This window comes from Microcaecilia unicolor, chromosome 11 (genome assembly GCF_901765095.1).
Source record: "Microcaecilia unicolor chromosome 11, aMicUni1.1, whole genome shotgun sequence".
Taxonomy (NCBI): domain Eukaryota; kingdom Metazoa; phylum Chordata; class Amphibia; order Gymnophiona; family Siphonopidae; genus Microcaecilia; species Microcaecilia unicolor.
In genome coordinates, this window is record NC_044041.1 from 28,564,065 (window position 1) to 28,587,809 (window position 23,745).

The window sequence follows — 23,745 nt, forward strand, 5'->3', positions numbered from 1 at the left end:
TTCTGGAGCAGGGGGACCTTGCGGGCACTGCAGGATTGCAATCCGTTATGTCGTAATGTGTTACCAATGGTTTTCGTGGTGACAGTGGTCCCAGCTGCCTTGAGATCATTGACAAGTTCCCCCCTTGTAGTTGTAGGCTGATTTCTAACCTTCCTCATGATCAAGGATACCCCACGAGGTGAGATTTTGCGTGGAGCCCCAGATCTTTGTCGATTGACAGTCATTTTGTACTTCTTCCATTTTCTTACTATGGCACCAACAGTTGTCTCCTTCTCGCCCAGCGTCTTACTGATGGTTTTGTAGCCCATTCCAGCCTTGTGCAGGTGTATGATCTTGTCCCTGACATCCTTAGACAGCTCCTTGCTCTTGGCCATTTTGTAGAGGTTAGAGTCTGACTGATTCACTGAGTCTGTGGACAGGTGTCTTTCATACAGGTGACCATTGCCGACAGCTGTCTGTCATGCAGGTAACGAGTTGATTTGGAGCATCTACCTGGTCTGTAGGGGCCAGATCTCTTACTGGTTGGTGGGGGATCAAATACTTATTTCCCTCTGCAGAATGCAAATAAATTCATATACTTTCCACAATGTGATTTTCCGGATTTAATTTGTGATGTGCTATCTCTCACTGTTACCAATAACCTACCCTTCAATTATGGGCTGCTCATGTCTTTGTCAGTGGGCAAACTTACAAAATCAGCAAGGGATCAAATACTTATTTCCCCCACTGTATATATATATATACACACACACACATATATAGCACTCCATTTAAGTGCAAGTCGGATAAGCGCATGCTCTGTTTTAACTGCATGCCGTACTTCGGTCCCGTTTTTGGCACCATCAATTTCTATGGGGGACAAACTTCGGTTTAGCACACCACTGGTAAGAGCAAGAGTCGCTTATATGCATGGCTCAAGACCGCTCTTCTGCAGGAAAGACTCCGCATAAGCGCGCGCACAGAATATGGAAGCCGATTGGTGCGTGACAACCAACGAGATTTCAAATTTACCGCCCCTTTAACTGCCACAAGCAGAATAAGTGAAAGAATGTTATTACAGCGTACAATGGGGTCTTCGCCGTCGTCATGGCGGAACCGTAAGACTTTAACACTGGCTGAACGAAGTTCTTAAAAAATTAGAAAACAAAGTCAAGCATCTATTGCTAAATAACATGGTGTCTTGAAGCAGAAAGACTAGCTTCTGGAAGACTGGCAAAACAATACAAATCCACAACTGAAACAAAAACAGGCGGGAAAAGCTGAGGAGGTAGAAGATGCTCTTCTTCGGTGGATTTCTCGAGTCAGGAGCAGACAGTTTCCTGTCAGTGGTCCACTGCTTATGGAGAAAGCTAACCAGCTAGCTGAAAGTCTTGGACTAACTGAATTCAAAGCCACTGTTGGATGGTTGGAAAGATGGAAGGAGAGGAACAACATAAAATTCAAGAAACAGCATGGTGAGAAACAAGACACTGATGACATTAGTGCTGAAATTTGGGTTGTTTCAGTTCTTCCTACCATCTTGAACGAGTTTGCACCTTGTGACATTTTCAATGCTGACGAAAACGGTCTCTACTGGCGAGCGATTCCTGATGGAACACTTGCATTCAAACATGCCAAAAGTACTGGAGGTAAAACATCGAAGGACCGACTGATGATCCGCCTTTGCTGCAATATGGATGGGAGTGAGAAGTTGGAACCCCTCATCATTGGAAAGAGCAAACAGCCCCTTTGTTTCAAAAAAGTTAAGCGACTTCCTGTGTCATATGAGGCTAACGCAAATTCATGGATGACTGGGGAAATTTGGAAGCAGTGGATAAAGAAGTTAGACACTAGAATGCAGGCACAAAGGCGTCAGATTTTGTTGCTTTGTGATAATTGTGCTGCACACAGGGATGATGTCAAGCAGTCTAATGTCAAGGTGGTCTTCCTGCCACCAAACACTACCTCTCTGATCCAACCTATGGATCAGGGCATAATAGCCAATTTCAAACAACATTATCGGGCTCTTGTGCTACGTCATCTGATGAGCGTTATGGATGACCAGACTGGCAAGGATAAACGTGCTGCTGAACTGGCTCGTAATCTATCACTGTTGGATTCCCTACATATGTAGAAAGAAGCCTGGAATCATGTTACACAGGCAACCATTGTGAACTGCTACAAGCAGGCAAACTTTGTTAAGGATGTGGAGAGGGATAAAACAGATGCAGCTGTTGCAAACGCGTCAGATGAACAGGTTATTGACATCCCAGCCGGTGTTACTGAAGAGGAGTTTCATCGCTACGTAGCTGTTGATTACGATCTACAAACAGCTGTCGACAGCACTGATGTCAAGATATGCGCCTACACGCAGGCAACAATGGCTGATGATGAAAGAGGATGAAATGAACTGCGAGGCACATGCTGACAAAATTCAACAACCTCCTCCTGTCACTTTTGCAAGAGCATTGGAGAGTCTCAACACCGTGCGGGCCTATCTGGAGGCCACTGGATGTCAGTGCTATGACAGTTTTTACCGTTTGGCAGACGTAGTCTATGGTACTCACAGACCCAATAGTGTACAGAGGACTATAACTGATTACTTCAAGTAAGCGTAACGTCAGTTAACGGAGATTGTATACTGTATGTATAAAATAAACAGTACTATACATTTGTTTATCAGATGTCAAGCTTCTTTGGGTCACAACAGTTAAGTGCACGCTCCGGTTAACTGCATGCACTTCTTTGGTCCCAGACCCTTGCACTTAAGTGGATTGCACTGTATACGCTATACACATTGATTTTTAAAGACAAGAGAAAAAAAAACCAAAATAGAGGGATTTTTGCCAATGAAGAGAGGCTGTTTAGCAAGTCTGTAAATGCAATAACATTCAGACCACCGACCGAGGCATTTTCCCTCTTTGAAATCTCATTTCCTCAAGAGAATAGGTAAAATTATGAATTAAAAATTAAACTTTTTTTTTAATCTCCGTTTTTACAGAAGAATTTAAGAAGAACCTACAATAAAGCTACATAGCAGAAAAACTACTGATTAGTTGTGACTAGTTCTTAGATCCAGGTGGTTGAGTTCTTGATACATTTGAAAAGTAATACGACCCTAAGGTAGCCAAACAGGTAGAAATGTTGACGGCAAAAGCTAGAAGGATGCTTGGGTGCATAGGGAGAAGAAAGGCCAGTAGGAAAAAAGGAGGTGATGATGCCCTGTATAAGACTCTGGTGAGACCTCATTTAGAATATTGTGTAGACTTGTGGCGATCGCACCTTCAAAAAGATAAACAGGATGCAGCTAATCCACAGAACAGCTACTAAAATGGTCAGTGGTCTTTGCATTAAAGCGTATGGGGACAAACATCTCAATATGTGTACTTTGGAAGAAAGGCAGGAGAGGGGAGATATGATAGAGATGTTTAAATACCTATGTGGCATAAATGCACAGGAGGCGAGTCCTTCACTTGAATGAGGGGGTACAGGATGAAGGTGAAAGGGAAATGGGACTTGACATACCGCCTTTCTGTGGTATTTTGCAACTACATTCAAAGCGGTTTACATATATACAGGTACTTATTTTGTACCTGGGGCAACGGAGGGTTAAGTGACTTGCCCACAGTCACAAGGAGCTGCAGTGGGAATCGAACCCAGTTCCCCAGGATCAAAATCTGCTGCACTAACCACTAGGCTACTCCTCCACTCCAAAGAGGACAGACTCAAAAGTAACCTGAGGAAATACTTCTTCAAAGAAAAGGATGGCGAATTTGTGGAATGGCCTCCTGGTGGGGGTGGTGGAAACAAAAGCTATCTGAATTCAAGAAAGCCTGGGACCAGTAAATAGGATCTCTAAGGGAAAGGAAGGGAAAGTAAATGGCATGAATGGGCAAGACTGGATAGGCCATATGATCTTTATCTGCCTTCATTTTTCTCTGTTTACCTTGAGGGCACTGTGCAGCTCCACTTTCACAGTAAATCTATGACCATTTACCAGCAGGTGGAGATAGGTGTAACTGAGTGGAGCTGCAGGTCCTGGACTGGTTTGATGAGGACACCAAGGTTCCTCCGTCCAGCAGAGTAGAATGGAAGAGAATCGTTCACTCACACATATTGTTGTTGTTGTTGTCGTTGTAGCACCACTGTTATGGAACACCCTATCTAATGAGTTAAGTCAAATCATGAATTTGGGATGTTTTGCAGACAACTGAAAGCATTTTTACAAGCTTTTCTTTTTGAATGAAACCTGCAGATTGACTTCAAGGGGGAAATTCCTTCCAATTGGGAAATTTCTGATTTTGTTCTCCGCTTTGCATCTTAGGGCTCAAATGCGGCTTATAAATCTCCATATAGAATAGAATTGACTGTATGTGAATTTCATTTTTTTTGTGTGTTGTATTTTACATATATTTCTTAAAATTGTGTAGGTTTTGTCATTATCTACTTACAGTTTTCAGCCAATGTGGGATACAAATTTTGAAATAAACAGTAGTTTGTCGATATAAACAACTTACAGTAAAAGTATTCAAAAATATATACAAAGTATAGTTAGGTTAACTTGTTGCATTAGTGATTGCTCACCTGCTGACTAGGGAACTGGCAGAGCACAGAGGTAATATTGCTGGCATACTGTGCCATTACTTTTCTGATTGATTTCTCTACTGGCGCTGGGATTCGTCCAGACACACTGGTCATGATCTCTTGCAGCTCTAACAGTGGCAAGGAGGGGTCTCGAAGGGTCATCATCAATGTGTTCACCCACTCTTTGACCTAAATAAGTAGAGAAATTATATTTCCTGATACATCGCTCATTATTGCATCTCAGCAAAAGTATCCATCACTGGGCACACAAATATGAGTCACATGGCTTGAGGGAATGCATCCAGTACTAGGATAATTTAGGGCCCAACCTGAAATGCTCTTTCTCCTCCAACTAAGACAGTACATATGCAACAGTTGCTGCTCAGTTAGAATGGTAGAAAAAAAAAATCAGATTTCATCCATGTAGAAATGCACAAAATGGCTCACCACAGAGAACACCACATTATGCACTGTGGGGCAATTTTCAAACTGTATGCACCAAGGCCCCCAGTCTGTGTCCGCAGCAATAAACCAGGTGCAAAGTATGAATAGCCATTTACAGCTGCTTTTTATGTGGGTAGAAAATTGTTTGGGAAAAAAAATGCGTGTACAGATTTGAACATGAAATTTATGCATGCACTCTCCCCTCTCCTAACCTAACCATGCATCCAGAAATGCATGGCATATTGTTGAACAATGTGCAGATTTAGACCCAGAAGCACTAAACATGCCAACAGCCCTTACCAATCCTCGTTGCCGCTTACCGATTTTGAAAAAGCCAGCATGCATGAAGGAAACAGCATGCAAATCAGCTGCTCGCTCATTTGCCTGTGATTTCCTTCATGGGGGAAGCAAGTCGGTCAGCTGCGCATGCCACAGATGGCCTCATACACGCAGATAAGCTGCGTGTATAAAAGCAGTCTACAGCCTTTGTCTACATTCAAGCCACGATTAATAAACACTTCAGCAAGACGCTTGTTCCTCCAGCCACACTCCACCTCCTTTCCCAGGAAGTCTCCAATTGCTAATCAATTGCCACAGAAGTGCCTGCCTGCCAATCACATTGTGATAAGCAGAGCTCCTGGGGAGGGGGATTTGTAGTTGCGTGTAGTGACAAATCAACAGAGATCTGCACATGAAAAGCTGGTCAGTGTGACCAGACTGGAACAGCTTAAGCAGAGAGTTCCGGGGGGGGGGGGGGGGGGGGGAGGGGAATTTGTAGCTGTGTACTGACAAATCAGCAGAGATCTTATGAGCACACCTCGCCAGCCTCAAGAACCCTACTAGCATCCTATCTTTTTGGGGGGATAGTACATTTCCCTGGCAGGATTGGCCAGTCCGCAGCTCTGACAGCTCTCCTCAGTCAGCCACCAGGCAATACCAGCAGCTTCTGACCACCCATTAACTTTTCCACCGTAAAGGTAGGGACTGCTTGGACGTGCATCACTTTGCATGCACATCTGTATAGTAATTAGCTCATTATAATAGCTTTGCATTCCGTTTTCGTTAGCTGCTACTTTGATAGAAAAAGAGCTCAGAGAACCCTTTTGTGCATGTCTCACTAAACCTGCTAGAACCAGTGTAAAAACCACACTGCTGGCTCGTTAGGTTTTGTGCACTGGGCCTTACTGCCACACTAAGAGTGGGCAATTTTCAGACCAATTGACATGGTCTCTGTAAATCACCTTTTTAAAAGAGAGTGTCCTCTGTACAGTTACTATGTATGTTACCTTTGTACTGAAATAAGGCTCTGGAAGACAGTAACCATTCATGATGTTGATCAAGTTTTCCAAGACATTATGAAACACCTGGTGCAGTTTTTCACCAATGACCGGCAAGGTCTGCTGGGAAGGAAGCTCACCTAGGTGTAACTGAGCCTAGCAACAAAGATAAACAAATATAATAATAATAATAAAAAAAGAGCAGTCAACAATTATAACAAAAGGAAGAAACATCAAGTTGAATCCATCACTTGCTCATAAATTCCCTACAAAAACAAGAGCAATTTTCTAAAGAAATATTACCAATCCAGAACCCCAATTGTTATTCTGTACTTCAGAATACCTGGACTGCCAAACAGGGACAAGTAGACATTAACAGTTAAACAAATCCTTCGCTTAATCTGGTGCTTTCATAGGAACTTTGAACTAACACTCTCTCTTCTCTTTCAACTAGTCCAATGACAGTGAAAATTAAAAAGAAAAGTTTATTCATATGACAGATCCATTCCACTGGATATGGAATAAATACCAAAACAGACAAAGAAGCATAACCTTTATCATGCCAAAAGAGTGATTTTATGAAAACAATTATTGTACAATACATTTCACACAAATCCCATCACTCTATAATCTTGCATGCAAGTTACAGAACAGTGCCAGTTACACATATAGCTTGGCTAAATAGGTGTGAATTGACACTAACCACCAATAATCAGCAATTGGAGTTAATTGGCCCTAATTTGCAGTTACATATGTAACTGCACTTAGTTCCTAAGTGCTACAGCACATAACTGTGGGGGGTGTATATATGCGAGGGGTATGGGTGGGTTAAGGTCTTGCCATGGCTCTTACATGCTAACCTCTTAGAATACTGTCTCTTGCATGCATAAATTGATGGCATTTAGGTGAAATCATTTACACCACCCTTTGACATGGCATTAAGTGGTCACACCTAAAAATACAAACTTCTAATATTCTATAACAGCAATTACATATTTAACTGATATAGAATTCGTGCTTAGTGCACATCACCCTAGCACCCAACTTTAGCTGACCTTCACAGAATTACCTCCTATTTACTGCAAAGACAGACACTCCCAGCCAAGGTGTACATCATCTATCTCTCTATGCCACATGCTACGGCCAGGTATTACCTGTCCATGAATATCAACAACAGAGTCATGTAAAGCAAAATTACTTACCTCTAACAGGTGATCTCTGAACACAACCAACCACCAGTTACACAAGGGTCATATGATCCCTGCGGGAGGCTGGATAATCTGCTTGTAACTCTGAAAAACAACACTGTAGATGCCCACAATACTTATCCTGTAGTGCTACTTACTGGGTGCAGCTTAGTGGGATCATCTAGGTCCAATCTGGCTATTATGCAGCCTGCCTCTAATACAGCCCCCGGCCTCTTCAGATAATGTATGTAGCCACATTCTTGCACATTCAGAGTCATAACCATCTTCATTACCTGTTTATGAGGAAAAGGAAGTGGATGTGAGCTAGCAGACAGGAAACAGAAACCTCTGGTTAAAGGAGGGCTTGCCACTTTGGGATAGCATTTATGTAAAAGAGGGAGAAAGAAGCTCCAGGAAGCATGTTTACAGACTTTTTCTGTTAGAAGGAATGCAGTCAGGTTCGTTTGTGTATGTCCAATTGAAGGACCACTCCAGACAAATAGATTCTGCCCTCCACCAGCAGATAAGAGACTCAGGACAAGCATTCATACAATCTGACCGATATACAGCACCGTATAGCACTGGATTTCTAGTACTGGCTCCTGGTCCCAGTAGGAGAACCATTTACCTTGTTGAGCACTGGCAGACAGGGGAAGACCTGGGCCCTCAGAGTCTATGCATGGCACCAGGAGAGATACCTGAAGGAGTCTAGGTCCCTCCCTAGCAACCCCCAAAGTGGCAGCCTTCTCTTAGCCAGGCTCAGTTTTTTTACGCAGTTAGATTTGTGGAGATTTTCTTTTTGGTTTGTTTAATAAAGTTTGTTCTAGTTAAAGAAACAAGAAAAGAAAGGAGTAGAGAAGCCTATATTTGATGGACCACCTATATTAAAAAGCCAGAGCTTCAAGGGTCTGGAGTGGACAGCAGGATGAGGTACACAATATCTGTCTAGGGTCAAGGGCTGTAGGGTAAGGCTAGCCGCGAGCCGACAGAAGCTCTCAAGGTTCGGCCAGTGGTAGCAATGGAGTGACCACTGGGAGTGGCACACAAAAGCAGCAAGTGGACACTGGGGTGGTTAGCAGTAGCAGCATCATGTGGTAATTGTGGTGGCTGCTGCCAAGTACATCAACCACTGTCCCTGATGTGGAAGCCGCAAAAACAGCTCGGGATGATGCAGAACATGTTCCGGCAATGCAATTTCAATTTCTGACCATGGGAGAGAAGAAGGAACACTGTGACCACTAACAGAGGCAGTTAAAAGCATGGGAACACTGGCAATGTTGACCTCTCCTATACTTCATGCCTGGCTCCAGAAAGAGGTGGGAGAAGGTGGATAAAAATGAAGGGGGCCATAGGGGATTTGTTTTTCCATTTCAGTCTGTACCATCTTCTGCACAAAGCATTCCTCTTGTATCTAAACTATAGCTCAAGCGGGGTGGGGGCATGAACCTGGAGGTCTCCTTGCAGTCTCTTCCACCACAACGAAGACACCTGCGGGAACATATGATGAAGGCGTGCAGGAGTCAGGTACCATCTGTACAAGACTTTTAGTGCATTTTCTTTAAACGGTACAGAGATAGAAATCCTAGACAAAGCACATTCCATAAAGTTCCAATCATCATCACCCAAAGTCACCCCCAGCTCCCGATGCCAACGCACTCGATACTCAACAGGGACCCGCTGACGCTGAAAGGAATACAAACAAGAGATCAAACCCCTCGTCCCTTTAGAATCCTCACACAAGTCTTCCAAGAAAGAATCTTCTCGCAAAACGTTTGCCTTAATCTCCCCAGCAGAAAGAAAGTGCTTCACTTGTGTATAAGCAAAAATATCCTTAGGTGAAATTGCATAGTTTTCGGTCAATCTATGAAACGGAATAAATGCACCCTCATCAAAAAATTGGTCCCAGGACTCCAGGCCCACTGAGAACCAATTCGTAAAAGTCCCAGATTCAAGGCCAGGAGGGAAAAGTGGATTGTTAATTACTGGTGTAACAAATAAGATGTCCCAATAATGAAAAGTTGTCAAAATTGAGGGACAAATCTCCTTATCCATCATTCTATACCTCCGAGGAAGCCATATCAAAGAATGCAACTGACATGCTCCAACCGAATCCTGTTCCAAACCAATCCACCTCTTATGGGGGCTCACATGATACCACTCAATGGTCACCTGTGCCTGAGCAGCTTTGTAGTACCAGTACACATTTGGAACACCTAACCCTCCCTCTTTTTGGTCCCTATATAACAACGTTCTAGAAAGATGCGGCTTTTTATTGGACCAGATGAAACAAAAAAGGGGATTCTGGATACCCGAAAGGAGCGAGGCAAACGTAGAGGAAGGACTTGGAAGAGGTACATCAAGCGTGGCATCATGTTCATATTCAATGTAGCAATCCTTCCAAACCACAATAACTCAACGGGGCCCCAAGCCTCCAAATCTTTATATAAATCCTTCAAAAGGGGAGGATAGTTAGCTGAGAATAAATCAAAGAATATGCTAGTAAGAGTAATCCCCAAATATTTAATGCCTCAGGTCACCCAGCATGAAAAGGCTTTTTTGTAATGACGCTAAAATCGGGCCAGGAATACCCACTGCCATGGCCTCCGATTTAGACATATTAAGTTTAAAACCAGAGACAGAGGAATATTCCACTAAAAGCTGAATCAGATTAGGCAATGAAATTAAAATTTTAGTTAGAGAGAGCAATATATCGTCAGCTAACATTGCCAGTTTATATTCCTGGCCAGCAACCAGAAGCCCCGAGATATTAGGGTTAGCACGAATAGCATTAGCAAGAGGCTCCATGACCAGTGCAAATAGCATAGGCGAAAGGGAAAACCCCTGCCTAGTCTCCCTAGATAAAGGGAACATAGGAGAGTTACCCCCATTAATACGCATACATGCTCTAGGAGAATTATAAAGACCTTCAGCCCAGCCTCTAAGGCCCTACCCAATCCCCAGCTTCTCCATAACACTGATCATAAAAGGCCAATGAACACGATTCAAAGGCCTTCTCAGCATCCAAACCCAAACGACATAATGAGGACTGACTTGGTAGCTACATGCAACACATTGACCATATGACGCACATTATCTTTAGCTTGCCTTTGGGGAACAAACCCAACTTGGTCAGGAAGGACTTTAGCTAATCGATTCGCTAAAACCTTAGCTATAATTTTAACATCAGAGTTAAGAATGGAGATGGGGCAATATGAGGCACAGTCCACCTTGTCCTTAACCGGCTTTGGAATCACTGCTATCCAAGCCTCCATCATAGATGGAGGAAGAGCTTCCCGTTCCTGAACACCATTAAGAATCTCAGCTAGGTGAGGAGCCAATTCTCCCCTAAACACCCTATAAAAATCATTCGGCAAACCATCTAGTCCAGGAGCCTTTCCTGTTGGCAAATCCTTAATAACTGAAACAATTTCATCTACCTTGATGTCACTATCAAGTAAGGAGCGCTGCTCATCTGACAAAGAGGGAAGGCTCTGTGAGGAAAGAAAGGCCTCAATAGCATCATGATGAATATTAGAGTCTGCCAAGTATAGGGACTTAAGGACTGAAAGCGCTGACGGATCAAAGACTGAGTCAACACCTTATTCTTACCATCTCCAATCCACAGAATGGTACGGTCAAATCTCTGCTGCCTCAATCTAAGAGCTAAAGAGTGACCACGCTTATTCTGAGTACAGTACTGATGTAGCTGTTGCTGACCTCTTATAAACTGTAATTGTTCTATTTATTTATTTGATGCATTTGTATCCCACATTTTCCCACCTCTTTGCAGGCTCAATGTGGCTTACATTATGCCGTAATGGCATGTCACCAATTACGGAATGAGAGAACAGAATAATATACAATTAAGGTACATAAGATATCGAAAAATTAGAAGTAAAGAAATAATCAATACATATTAGGTATGTAAAATGTAGGATCAAGAGTAACAGATGATAATAGTGAAATTAAAGTAGTCAGATTAAGGAGTTCAATGTTGATTAGTACTAATACAATATAATACAGTAATATATTGTCCAATCTAAGGTGAAGAGCTTGGATTAGCCTCAAAATAGACACCGAGTGCGAGGACTTATGCCGGGCCTCCAAACAAGATAACTGTGACATACACATAGCCACCTCTTGTCGCCGAGCCCTGGCCTGGAAACTAGCCTGTTTAAAAAAAAAAAAAAAAAACCCTCGTTACAGCCTTCAAAGCGTCCCAAATAATCCCCCCATAGGAGGACCGGAATCCAAATTGATATCAAGATATTCCCTCAGGAGAGTGCGATATGCAGCTAACAACTTCTCGTCCCTTAGCAAGGAGACATTTAGAGTCCACCTAATATCCTTATCAGCCTCACAGAAAGATGAAACCAAATTGGGGAATGATCCGAAATGGTAATTGATCCAATACCTGAAGTACTTCCGCCCTTAGTCAGAGATACATCAAGGAGTAGATGGTCAATACGAGAGAAAGAGTCATGTGAATGAGAATAAAAAGAGTAATCTCTTTTCCTAGGATGATGTAGATGCCACACATCACATACAGCTAAAGAGTGGGCTAGAGCAACCAAAGCCTTAGAATTTTTAACGTCAATCCTCGAGACTGCACCTGACTTATCCATGACCAGATCAAACACTGCATTAAAGTCACCCCCCGCCCCCAACACACCAAACGGGTCAGCTTGCACCACTTTTCCAAGCAGAACATAAAATTCCCCCTGAGATTCATTAGGCGCATAGACAGCAACTAGAGAAAAATCTGAATTATTCAAAAGCGCATGCAAATGCAAAAAACGACCCCCAGGGTCACGCTTAACTTTCTGCACCTGAACCTGCAGGGAAGACTGAAGCAAGATCGCAACCCCCCGTTTGTTCGAGGCACTAGCATCAGAAGCACAAAAAAACATTAGGGTACTGATGATGGAACAGAAATTTTTCGTGTTCCCTCCTAAAGTGGGTCTCCTGCAAAAATATCATGTGAGGAGTATGTAACAGCAATTCCTTAAATAACTTTTGACGCCTTTGAGGGGAGTTGAGACCCTTGATGTTATGTCAAAAACTTAAGATCAACACTCATTTATTGCACATACCACATAATGTGAGGCCCAATCATAGCATAAAACCACAGATCCACCCAGCAGTTGAAAGGTGAGGAAAAGCAACAGAGAAGAAAAGGGGAAAAGAAAACAACCCCTCCCACCCATTTCAAAGACCCCCCCCCCAAACCCCCCTTACTTTACTCATAATCCCACCCCCCTCACCCCACTCCCAAATATCACAAACCCCTAGACAAGGACCAACAAAGTCCCCCTTTTAGTACAGACAAGTTGTCTCTGTCAAAAGTGGTTTCACCATTTCATGAGAATCAGGCGTTTTTCCATGCCTTCCTTTCATAGGAAGGAAAGATTTCAGGATTTTATATTCCCTAGATGTGTGCAGGGAACTGTGCCATTATCTGGAAATTACAAACATGTGTCAGCAGTCTGATAGGCTGTTTGTCCTCTTTGGAGGCCAAAAAAAGAGGGGATACCACCTCAAAGGAGACAATAGCATCAGTGTATAATCTCAAAAGGCACCCTATACCCCAGAGGCTAAGACCGCATTTGACAAGACGTGTGGTGACTTCATGGATTGAGGCTTATGCATTTCTCTTGTGGAGATTTGCATGGTACCTGCGTAGTCTTCCTTGTGTTCATTTTGAGACATTACAGATTTAAATCCAAGCCAGGGTGGACCAATCCTTTGGGGCTGACATTCTCAGAACAGAAATGACTCCTACTTGCCCAATCTAAGGGGTACTTTATTACATCTCGTTTGTCTGGACTGGTCTACGAGATGGTAAGGAAGGTATAATTTGGCCTTACCTGCTAGGTTTCTTTCCTCAAGTCCTACCAAGCCAGTCCAATCTCCCACCCATGACAGGCTCTTGTTTCCAGCATGAACATAGGACATATTAAAACCAGCAACTAGGACATTTAGTATTTGGTTCTTTCTGCCTGATGAAGCTCTCCCTTGAGGATTAAGGGGACTCTATCCTCCTGGCAGTAGGGGTTTTAGTGGCAGCTCTACCTTTTCTGTTATAGAAAAACCTAAGTGGTGTGTGGCTATATGGTGCCCTATATTGGACAGGTTGCACAAATGTTTGTTCTATGTCCATCTGCTAGCAGGGGAGCAGAATTCAATCATCTGTACTGGTCTGGTAGGAATCAAGGAAAGAAAACAGGTAAGTCCAAACATTCCTGAACTACCACACCTGGCCACTGCATTACTAAGAGATGGCACAAAGCATTCACTTGTATGAAAGCACATTGTGCAAGGTATATACTGGAATTAAAGTAACAGCACAGAACAAAGCACACATTACTCATAACCTGTATTTCTGCAAACATTACCTCGATCTCTGCAAAGCACTGTCCAGCATAGACATGGGACCCATCTTCCACTACATACTGAAGTAGTTTACCAGCTGAGGGGGATCTCAACACAGTGGGATCTTTCTCTTTCTCAAAGACGCAGGTTTTATTACCTATAGTAATCCGATACCTAAAGGAAAAAAAATAACTTTTTAAATACACTGGGTGCATGTTCTTTTAAGGTGAAAGCAGTACTGTATACTGATCAATATTAAAGTACTGGTTCGTAAACTCATTATGGGTCTGATCTACAAAGACCTTTTCCCCTTCCTGGCCTAAATTTACTAACAAACTTTTTTCCCCATTTTGTCTCTATGGGAAACAAAAACTTTAGTAGATCAGGCCCTTTGCGTGCATGAGAAGAAAAAGCTTATGAATCACTATATAAACTGAAAGGTGAAATTAGGCCTTACCTGCTAATTTTCTTTCCTCTAGACCAGTGATGGCGAACCTATGGCACATGTGCCAGACAGGGCACGCAGAGCCCTCTCTGTTGGAACGCGCGCCATCGCTGGTCCGCCCACACTCCCTCCCTCCGAGCACCAGGCCGGCCTCCCTCCCACCAACCAAGCACCAGGCCGCCTGCCCTCCCGCCCTCCCTCCAACCAACTAAGGAAGCACCAGGCCGCCCGCCCGCGCTCCCTCCCTCCCAGCACCAAGGCCCCCCCCCCTCCGAAATTTAAAAGGCATACCACCGGGTTAAGGCAGCGTCAGCAGCTAAAAGTGTGTTCGCGTGTTCTTTGCTCGGCACGCCTTCGGCCTTCCCTTCTGTCTCTCAAGCTCTGGTTTATACGGACAATGGAGCCACAATCTTGGGGGTCCCACAATTACCAGAAAGCACCCACAGACCAAGCACACAAACACCAGGATTCTTAGTTAATACAGAACAAACAGAGCCAATAAATGGATTTATTATCATGGAAAAATAGAACAGTGGAAAAAAAAAAAAGGTGTAACCAGCAACAACAGATTAATACTGATTCACTACCTGAGTAGTACCTGAGGAGCTCAGGAAAATTAACTGCTCACAGGTTTTGAATAGGGTCTCAGTATAGAGGTCTATACCTGCCACACTCCCACTCAGACTAAAGATTTCCAGAAGATTCAATCAGACAGAGCCCAGAGCATAAAAACTGAGGGGCCTCTGGCCAACAGCAGCAGATTACTTTTTCCTCAGAGCTTAGCGGGAACAATACTGTTACTTCTGAAACAGCTTTACAAGCAAAGTCAAACAAGGGAATTGCACTTGGAACAAATGTCATACATTTACATAAGAAATCACAGACATTAATCCCCTGCTCGCCACAACTGATATCTGCAAAAGGAAAAGAAGGGCAACAATGACTGTCAATCATACAAAAGAACAGGGAAGGTTTCTAGACTGGTCTCGTATAGGACTAAAGGAAAAAAAAAAACATCAGGTAAGGCATAATTTTTCCTTCCCTTTTGTCCATACCAGACCAGTCCACACTAATGGGATGTAGCAAAGCACTGTCCAACAAGGGAAGGGCTCAAAATTTAAGCCAAAAAAATACCCCTCCTCGAGAGCTTGTAGTCAAGACTGCAAACGCCTACTGTAGAGAAATGAAAGGGTCCTGAGAAGAGGAGCTGAGGCTCTCGGCATGAGAGAGTAGTGCCCTACAATGAAAAAAGGAATTAAGTGTCTATTTTTACTGGAGCACTTGCTTCCTTTTGCCATTGCAAGGTAGAGTAGCTGGGTTGGGGCAGAGGAATGCTTAAATTTCCAAAAACCTTTGGTCTGACACAGTATAACAGTTTTTATGAGTAATGTAAACATGCTCTGCTCTGTATCATTGTTGCCAGATGGGCGGTTTTCCCGCCCAATTGGGCAGCTTTCCGTGACCCGCTGTGGGAAATGTTTGACCGCTGCGGGTCGCGGTTTTTTGGGCGGCTTCACTTTCGGTTGGGCGGGTTTTTTTCCTTCTCCGGCTGTGGTTTTCGCCCCGCGGGGACGTGGTTAATGACGTAGGGGGAGGAGCTGTTGACGTTGGGGGGTGGAGCTGTTAACATAGGGGTGGAGCTTATGATGGCAGGGGCGGGGCTGTGCGGTTTTGGGCAGCTTTACAACTGGTTTGGGGGTGGGAAAAATTATTTAAATCTGGCAACCCTGCTCTGTATCCACAAAAATCCAATCTGTTCCCAACAGGTAGAACATTTCTCCTTGGAAGTGACTAAACAAAATATATTCCGATTCTCATGTCATCTGAGCAACAGCGGGCCACTTCCAGAAGAAGACATGTGGACAATAATATCTCTACACAAGTTTCCCGCATAAATGAACTCGACATGCCACCGTGTTTTGGCTAATGTGCCTGAATCAGGAGTCTTATTGGATTGTATATAGTAAACAACCTTGTGATTCTGAACATCAAGTAAATAAAATAGTCTTTAAAAAGACTCTTTGAAAGAGGAGCAATCCAAGTTCTGTAAGTCATACTGCCCTATCAGGTGCGGCATCTTTCTACTCCCCCCTCCCACCCTATACAGACCGGTAACTATTCCCTTCCTCCTCCTTCCAACTGTCAACCGTGCCACTGAGTGTCACCCAAGGTCCAGCCAAATCTTTAAAAAGGAGTTAAAACTACCTATGAGGACACTCCCTGCTCAACTGATGCCCAGATAGTACTAGGTTAGGAGCTGGTTCAACTGACATCCAGATAACACTGGGTCATGAGCTGGCTAAGAAGCACTAAGTAAGAGCTGCAGAGTCCATCAACCATCTGCTTGGAGACGGAGAATACTGAAAAATCCTATGGTTGCATAATACCCTTTAGTGCAAATTACTTGGAACTACATTTTTTCTGTCTACATCTGCTGGTTGATGGACATAGCCCATTGGTCTGGACAGTCTGGTATGGACAAAAGGAATAAGCACTCTATATGAAAGTCACAGGGTAAACAAAATCAGTTCTGGCTATACAAACCTATAGAACTTAAAACGTCACAAGCACCACCCTCAGAAGTTCGTACTGTTATTTAACATTCATTAAGTCAAAGAAGGCAACTTCCAATTAAAATACAAAATCTAGAACAGTTGCTTCCTGGTGTTAATGCTAAGCCAATGTAAGTGTGTGTGTGGGGGGGAGGGGGGGGGGAAATCACACTCTCCTCCAGCTGAAATTTTGCATTAATGCCACACCAGATGTTTCCTGGCCTCTGCATTTCCTCCCCTCCCCCCAAGCTCCTTTGCCCAGTAAATTTAAAAAACAAAACAAAACATGGACTCTATAGTGGATAGGAACAGCCCAGGCACACCAAATATCAGAAAATGTCCCCCCAATTATTATATAATTTAGCTACTCTTTCCCCTTTTTTTTCATTATGCCACTTTCTACCTTCTCACACTTATTAACCTATTTCACTTTTCTTTACTCTGTCCTGTTTCTCCCTCATTTTTCATCCCTCCAATTGCCTTTGTCTCCCTTCCCATCATTTACATCAGAATCATTTATTAACTTTCACCAAATTTCATTTTTGTGTGCTCTTTGCTCTAAGTCTTACAAAAATGTTCCTTCTATCCTAACGATCCCTAGTCCTCCCTTCTCTCGCTCTCCTCTCTGTCCCCATGGCTGCTGCTGAGCAGGTTCCCTCTCCCCCTATGCTCTCCCGTGATCACTTCAGGCCTTGGGAAAGAATGCCTACCTTGTGTGTGTGCCAACACATTATGACCTTCACACTGAGGAGGAATCTGTCAGATGTCTAAATTTATTCCCTGGCCTCAAGAGGACAATGAAAAGAAGAGTGGCCAGAAGTCAGACAAGACTAAAGATTTATTTTTAAACCATGGAAGGGCAAGAGAGGAAAAACACATAGCATACTTATCAACTTCTTCTTTCAAATAGGTAGTGTAGCTGTTTCCATCATAGGACAGTAAAAGACCCCCATCACTCAGTCTGTGAACGTCAATCTCTATGTGAGAGTGGTTCATGATGATCACATATGTAGTGAGGGACTGACGAGCCACCTGGTGAAAAAATACAGATGTAGCCTTTTACACCCCTCTCATAAAGGGTTTATTTCACAGAAGTACACACATTCCTGGCCTTTTTGGTTTTTTTGGGGGGGGGGGAAGGAAGGGGAAAATGATGCAAAATGAAGTCATCCCCCCCATCAAATAAAACCTCAAAAGACTTAAAATATATGGTAATGAGCTGTAAATGGTATCTGTAATAAGGGAATCAATTTTCTAAAAAAAAAAACAGGGGACTAAAGACCATCTAGTCAACAGAACAGAAAAGAATGAATAACGGAAGGTGGCAGAGGAGAAGATCTGAGATGTATTTAAATACCTCCATGGCATAAACATACAAGTGTACCTCTTTCAACAAAGAAAGCTCTGGAATGAGTGGTGTAGGATGAGGGGATAGAGTAAGGAATAATCTAAGGAAATACTTTCACAGAAAGGGTGGTGGGTGACGGCTTCGTGGAACAGCCTCGCAGCGGAGGTGGTGGAGATGAAGACCATCTGAACTGATGAAACCATGGGATAAGCACAGAGGATCTCCAAGGGAAAGGATAAGTAGATGGTATGGATGAGCAGAATGGATAGGCCATATGGTCTTTATCTGCCATCATTTTCTATGTTTCTATAGAAATGGGTGTGACAGATAGAAGATACATGCTCAGGATGACAAAGAAATGACAAGGTCAAGAATAAAGAATTTAGGAAAAGGCAGAAGATGGCCAAGATCACTGATAAGGTGAGGGGGGGGGGGGAGGCAAGTGGCTTGGACACAAAGGGGAAAAATAAGAGATGAAAAAGGTAGGTCTAAGCACCCATCCACCCCTTCCAAATCAGTTCCTACCTTGAGAGAAAATTTAATGCTCTCGGCAATGAGTTCCACATCTACAATGTTCAACAAAGTATCTGCTGGTAGAACCTGACCTCTGGAAGACAATTAGAACCCAAAAAGCAAAAAGGATTAGAAACCGACAGTCATCCCTCAATGTCATCACAGGAGTTACTGAGGCTGGGGGAGAAGGGGGCAAGAAAGCATTTAATTTTAAAATGTCTGTTAGCTTTCTAAAGAAATACCAAACCTTTTGTGATTACATTCTACAAAGCTAGGAGCCAGGCATTCATGTTACAAAAAGAAATACCATTGTTATACGAGCACCACCAACTGGATTTCCCCCCTAACATGAAGATTTCCTGACACACATCAACTGAACAGTAAGATAAGCTGCAACAGATGTTATTACAGAGTAACGTTAACTCTAGTGAAAAGCCACAGCCATTTGGTTTATATAACAGAAAAAAAAATCTCTGAAGCATCTATTGAAAGAGTGCTTTTATTTATACTCCTGTGAAATACCTACGCCCCACTAAGCTTAGTACACAGATCAAGTCTCTTACACTATAAGGCACCATACCGCAGCACAGTCAAGTCCGGTCATTAAAAAACATTTATGACCTTCCTTAGATGATGGTGGCACCTAAATCCCACATCCTACCAAAGGATATTCCAGTGGAGAACAACAATTTGCATGTTAGTTTTGTGATCCTCTTCAATATACAGTAAAATCCCCATTATCCTGTATGTACAGAAAATATGCAACACCAGATAATGTTTAAAAAAGCCAATTAACTAAATGCCTTCCACTGCTCAAGTGAATAGGTTACAGAAGGGAAGGGGTGAGGCTAGAGTAAATCGAACACAGAGCACAGCAAAGAGCTACTCTGTTCCGTAATCCAATCCCTCCCCTTCTTAGCATTTATTTATTGCATTTGTACCCCACATTATCCCACCTTTTTGCAGGCTCAATGTGGCTTACATGGTGTTAATATGATATCAATATTACATAATCTTAGATACATTCGGTAATAGGCTGGAGGTAAAAGAATAATTAGTTAGAAGGTGTTAGGTAAGGTTGTGTGAGGGGTGTTTAAAGCATTTGGGTGGTGTAAGGAGTGATTTGTTTCATTAAGGATTATTTTTGTATGCCTTGTTGAAGAGATGTGTTTTCATAGATTTGCGAAAGCTGGTTAAGTTGTCTGTGGTTTTCAGGGTCATGGGTAGTGCGTTCTTTTGTATGCAAAGGTAGTAGCGTATGCCTGTTTGTATTTAATTCCTTTACAGTTGGGGAAGTTCAAATGGAGGAACTTGCGGGCTGATCTTCTAGCATTTGTGGGTGGTAAGTCTATTAGGTTTAGCATGTAGAGTGGGGCATCTGCATGAATAATTTTGTGTACGGTCGTGCAGAACTTGAACTCAATTCGTTCCTTGAGTGGGAGCCAATGCAGTTTCTCTCTTAGGGGCATTGCGCTCTCGTATTTGGTTTTTCCAAAAATGAGTCGGGCTGCAGTGTTCTGGGCTGTTTGGAGTTTTTTAATGGTCTGTTCTTTGCATCCTACGTACAGAGCGTTGCAGTAGTCCAGGTGACTTATCACTAGTGACTGTACTAGGGTGCGGAAGACGTATCTTGGGGAAAAAAGGTTTTATTCTTTTGAGTTTCCACATCGAGTGGAACATTTTTTTCGTTGTGTTCTTCACGTGGGTATCAAGTGTGAGGTTTCGATCAATAGTGACTCCAATAATTTTTAGATTTTCTGAGATGGGGAGAGGGCAGAAAGGTGTGGTTATGGTAGGGTAGTTTGTGTTGTATTGGGAAGTGAGAACTAGACATTGAGTTTTTTCCGCGTTCAGTTTTAGCTGGAATGAGTCCGCCCAAGAGTGCATGATTTGGAGGCTCTGATTGATCTCGTTGGTTATTTCGTTTAGGTTACTTTTGAACGGGATGTGGATCGTAACATTGTCCGCATATATGTAGGGGTTAAGGTTCTGATTGGCTAGTAGTTTGGCTAGTGGTATCATCATTAGGTTGAAAATAGTTGATGAAAGGGGGGATCCCTGAGGAACTCCACATTCCGGTGTCCAGGGTGGTGATCTATCATTGTTCGTTGTTACTTGGTAGGACCTGGTGGTGAGGAAGCCTTTGAACCAGTTGAGAACTGGGCCTCCGATTCCAAAGTATTCTAACAGGTGTAGTAATATTCCGTGGTCTACCATGTCGAAGGCACTAGACATGTCAAATTGTAGTATGAGTATGTTTTTACCGGTTGCAATTGTTTTTTTGAATGAATTCATTGCAGACACAAGTACAGTTTCAGTGCTATGATTTGATCTAAATCCTGATTGAGACTCATGTAGAATTGAGTGTTTGGTTAGGTAGTCCGTGAGTTGTTTTGTCACTATGCCCTCCATCAGTTTTGTTATGAGCGGGACAGAAGCGACTGGTCGGTAGTTTGTTAGGTCCATTGTGCTTTTCTTGGCATCTTTTGGCAGCGGTGTGAGAAGGATATTTCCTTTGTCCGTGGGGAAGAGACCATTTAAGAGTCTATAATTTACTTGGTTCATGAGGTCTTTTTTGAATTGTTTGGGGGCAGCTTTTAATAGGCTAATGGGGCAGATGTCAAGTTTGCATTGAGATTTGGCGTATTTTCCGAGCCAGTGTGTGAATTCGTCTACTGAAATCAGGTCAAAGTTGGTCCATGATCGATCAGCTGGATATTCCCCAGGTTTCGGATCTAAGCATTCAAGGATGCTTGTGTACTCAGTTGTATTGCTTGGTATCATGCGTCGGAGCTTTATGATTTTTTCCCTGAAATAGTTCGCTAGGTTAGTTGCCGATGCGGTTTCTGTACTATTTGAGGTGACCGGTGTGGTATTTAGGAGATTGTTTACAAGTGAAAAGAGTTTATGCGTGTCCTTGTAGTTTGGACCTATTATAGTTCTGTAGTGCGTTCTTTTGGTTTGTCTGATTTTGTATTTTCTTTGCGATTGTTTCCATTCTTTGAATGTGTGATCGTCTTTTTTTTTCTCCAAGCTCATCTCACCTCCTGCCCCCTTCAAGAGAAAAGAGGGGAGAGGCTGTCACTGGAGTAAAGAGCAGGCCACTGTACTCACTCATTTATCATCACTCCTGTCAATCCCCTCAACTGAAGGTGATGCTCAAGAAATGCTGGTTACTTCCAGGAAATGGGGATTATACTTTCTCGCCTTCTTAAAGTTATATATAATTTTTAAATGAATTTAAGCATATGGGGGGAAGAAAAGGCTGAAAAGATACGGGATAATGTTTAGTTGGCATTGGGAGTGCTATCGTAAGGTATGTTTATGCTTTGAGCTTGATTTGTTGCAAGTATACGTTATAATATGCGTAAATCCTAATAGCAAACTTTAACAAGGGACCCCTGAACATGTACTCCACAGTGGTGACATACTGCGACGGGGGGCTATAAGAGCCAAAGCCCCTTGCGCATCATTGTTTGCATGATATTAAATGAGTGGGGTACTGTTGGGAGCTTACTGATGACATTGTGGTGTTTGTTATGGGGGTGACCTTATGCTATATAAAGGAATAAGCAGGTTGGAGATTTAATATTGGTAAGCACTTGTTGGAGTTATTGCATAAAGTTGGGGTTGGAATGGGAATGGGGTACGGGGAAGGGAAGGGTTGGGGGGAGGAAAGAGGGGGGGGAAAATTGTATGGAGCTACATGTTTAAGGAATGTTATATCGTGATTTCAACTGTTGTATCTGATTAACTCCATCAACAAAACAGATTTAAACATAAATGAATTTAAGCAGTGCATTTGTTTCTAGCAAAAAAAGTGCCAGTACCCAAATGCCAGGCTACCATTTAGGAGTGGGGCAATCACAAAAGGACCTACACCATGATTACCAGGCGTCCTGCAACCAGACACAAGAATCTATGAAAAGGCAGAATTTAAATGCAGAGCCTGGGCTTTTTCATTAGGGACAATGGGTCAACTTTAGTATGCAATGGAAAAGGTGAGGTACTCAGTACCACCTGAAAAAAAAAGCCCTGAATTGAAGACATTTCAGTCAAAAGTTTGAAGTAATGCTTTTTTCAAGCACCTCTATCTTTCTGCTGACTGCACAGAATGGCAACATATAGAAAAACATTAATCTACATGCCAGTCTACATTCCTATAGCTTTTCTGCATTCTTAAGACTTGGAGGCTCATTTTCAAAGCACAGACTTACAATATTACATAAATTGTTATGTAACTTTCTAAGTCTATGTGCTTTGAAAATGAGCACCTAAATGATACCTTTAAGAAACAGTAAACAAAACACTTGCAAGGATGCTACAGACTCTCCAAATGTAGCACTATGACCCAGACCCACCGATACCAATCCATGACTTACCTTTCAAGAGAGTGTAAGAAATCCGTCATGCAGGTTCTGAATAGTGCATCAGCTACATTCAAAGCACCACAGACCACCCCAAGCATGGTATCCGGTTTCTCAGCCTGGAAACGAATTTATGGGTCAGCAGAGAAGAAAACTGGATTTAAAAAGCCCCCACAGGTTTGAACAAACTAGGCCAATGTTGTTACCTGCACTTTCTCCGCAATAAGAAGATCCAGCCATCCAGTGTCGATATCATTATTCTGAAAACTCTCCGTCTCTAGCAATTTGATGAGGTACTCCACTGTGGTTCTGAAATCCCCACGAATGGACAGTTCCTTCAGGGCCACCACCATATTCCTTTAAAAGATATACACAAAAACACACTGTCAGCAAGACAGAGCTGTGTGTGTGCTTGCAACTGCATTCAGAAATCTCCCAAAAGCATAAAAAGAAAAATAATTCACAGAAAAACAGTGTAATAACGAAACAAGAAGTCCAAATTACCAAATCTCAATGGTATATGAGGCTTCACACAACTCCTCATCTATGGTGGCACCTGGGATTTATTTTCTTTGCCCATTCCTCAAAAAAGCAAAATCATGCAGACACACAGGGTTGTGGGGGGGGGGGGGGGGGGGGGGGGAGGTGGTGGAAAAATTATAAATAACAGAGAGGAA

The 23,745-nt window shown here is 42.8% G+C and overlaps 1 protein-coding gene across 2 annotated transcripts in view; it reads right to left on the reverse strand.

Moving 5' to 3' along the window:
- ACACB (acetyl-CoA carboxylase beta) overlaps window positions 1-23,745 on the reverse strand; it is a 341,366-nt gene that overhangs the window by 184,815 nt on the left and 132,806 nt on the right. For both annotated transcript variants that reach the window (XM_030220274.1, XM_030220272.1), the window contains exons 14-21: window positions 23,275-23,425; window positions 23,084-23,187; window positions 18,714-18,795; window positions 17,727-17,872; window positions 13,867-14,017; window positions 7,630-7,764; window positions 6,294-6,440; window positions 4,564-4,752 (exon numbers count right to left, since the gene is read on the reverse strand). In XM_030220274.1, coding sequence (XP_030076134.1) covers window positions 4,564-4,752; window positions 6,294-6,440; window positions 7,630-7,764; window positions 13,867-14,017; window positions 17,727-17,872; window positions 18,714-18,795; window positions 23,084-23,187; window positions 23,275-23,425 — 1,105 coding nt within the window. The remainder of the gene's footprint in view (window positions 1-4,563; window positions 4,753-6,293; window positions 6,441-7,629; window positions 7,765-13,866; window positions 14,018-17,726; window positions 17,873-18,713; window positions 18,796-23,083; window positions 23,188-23,274; window positions 23,426-23,745) is intronic.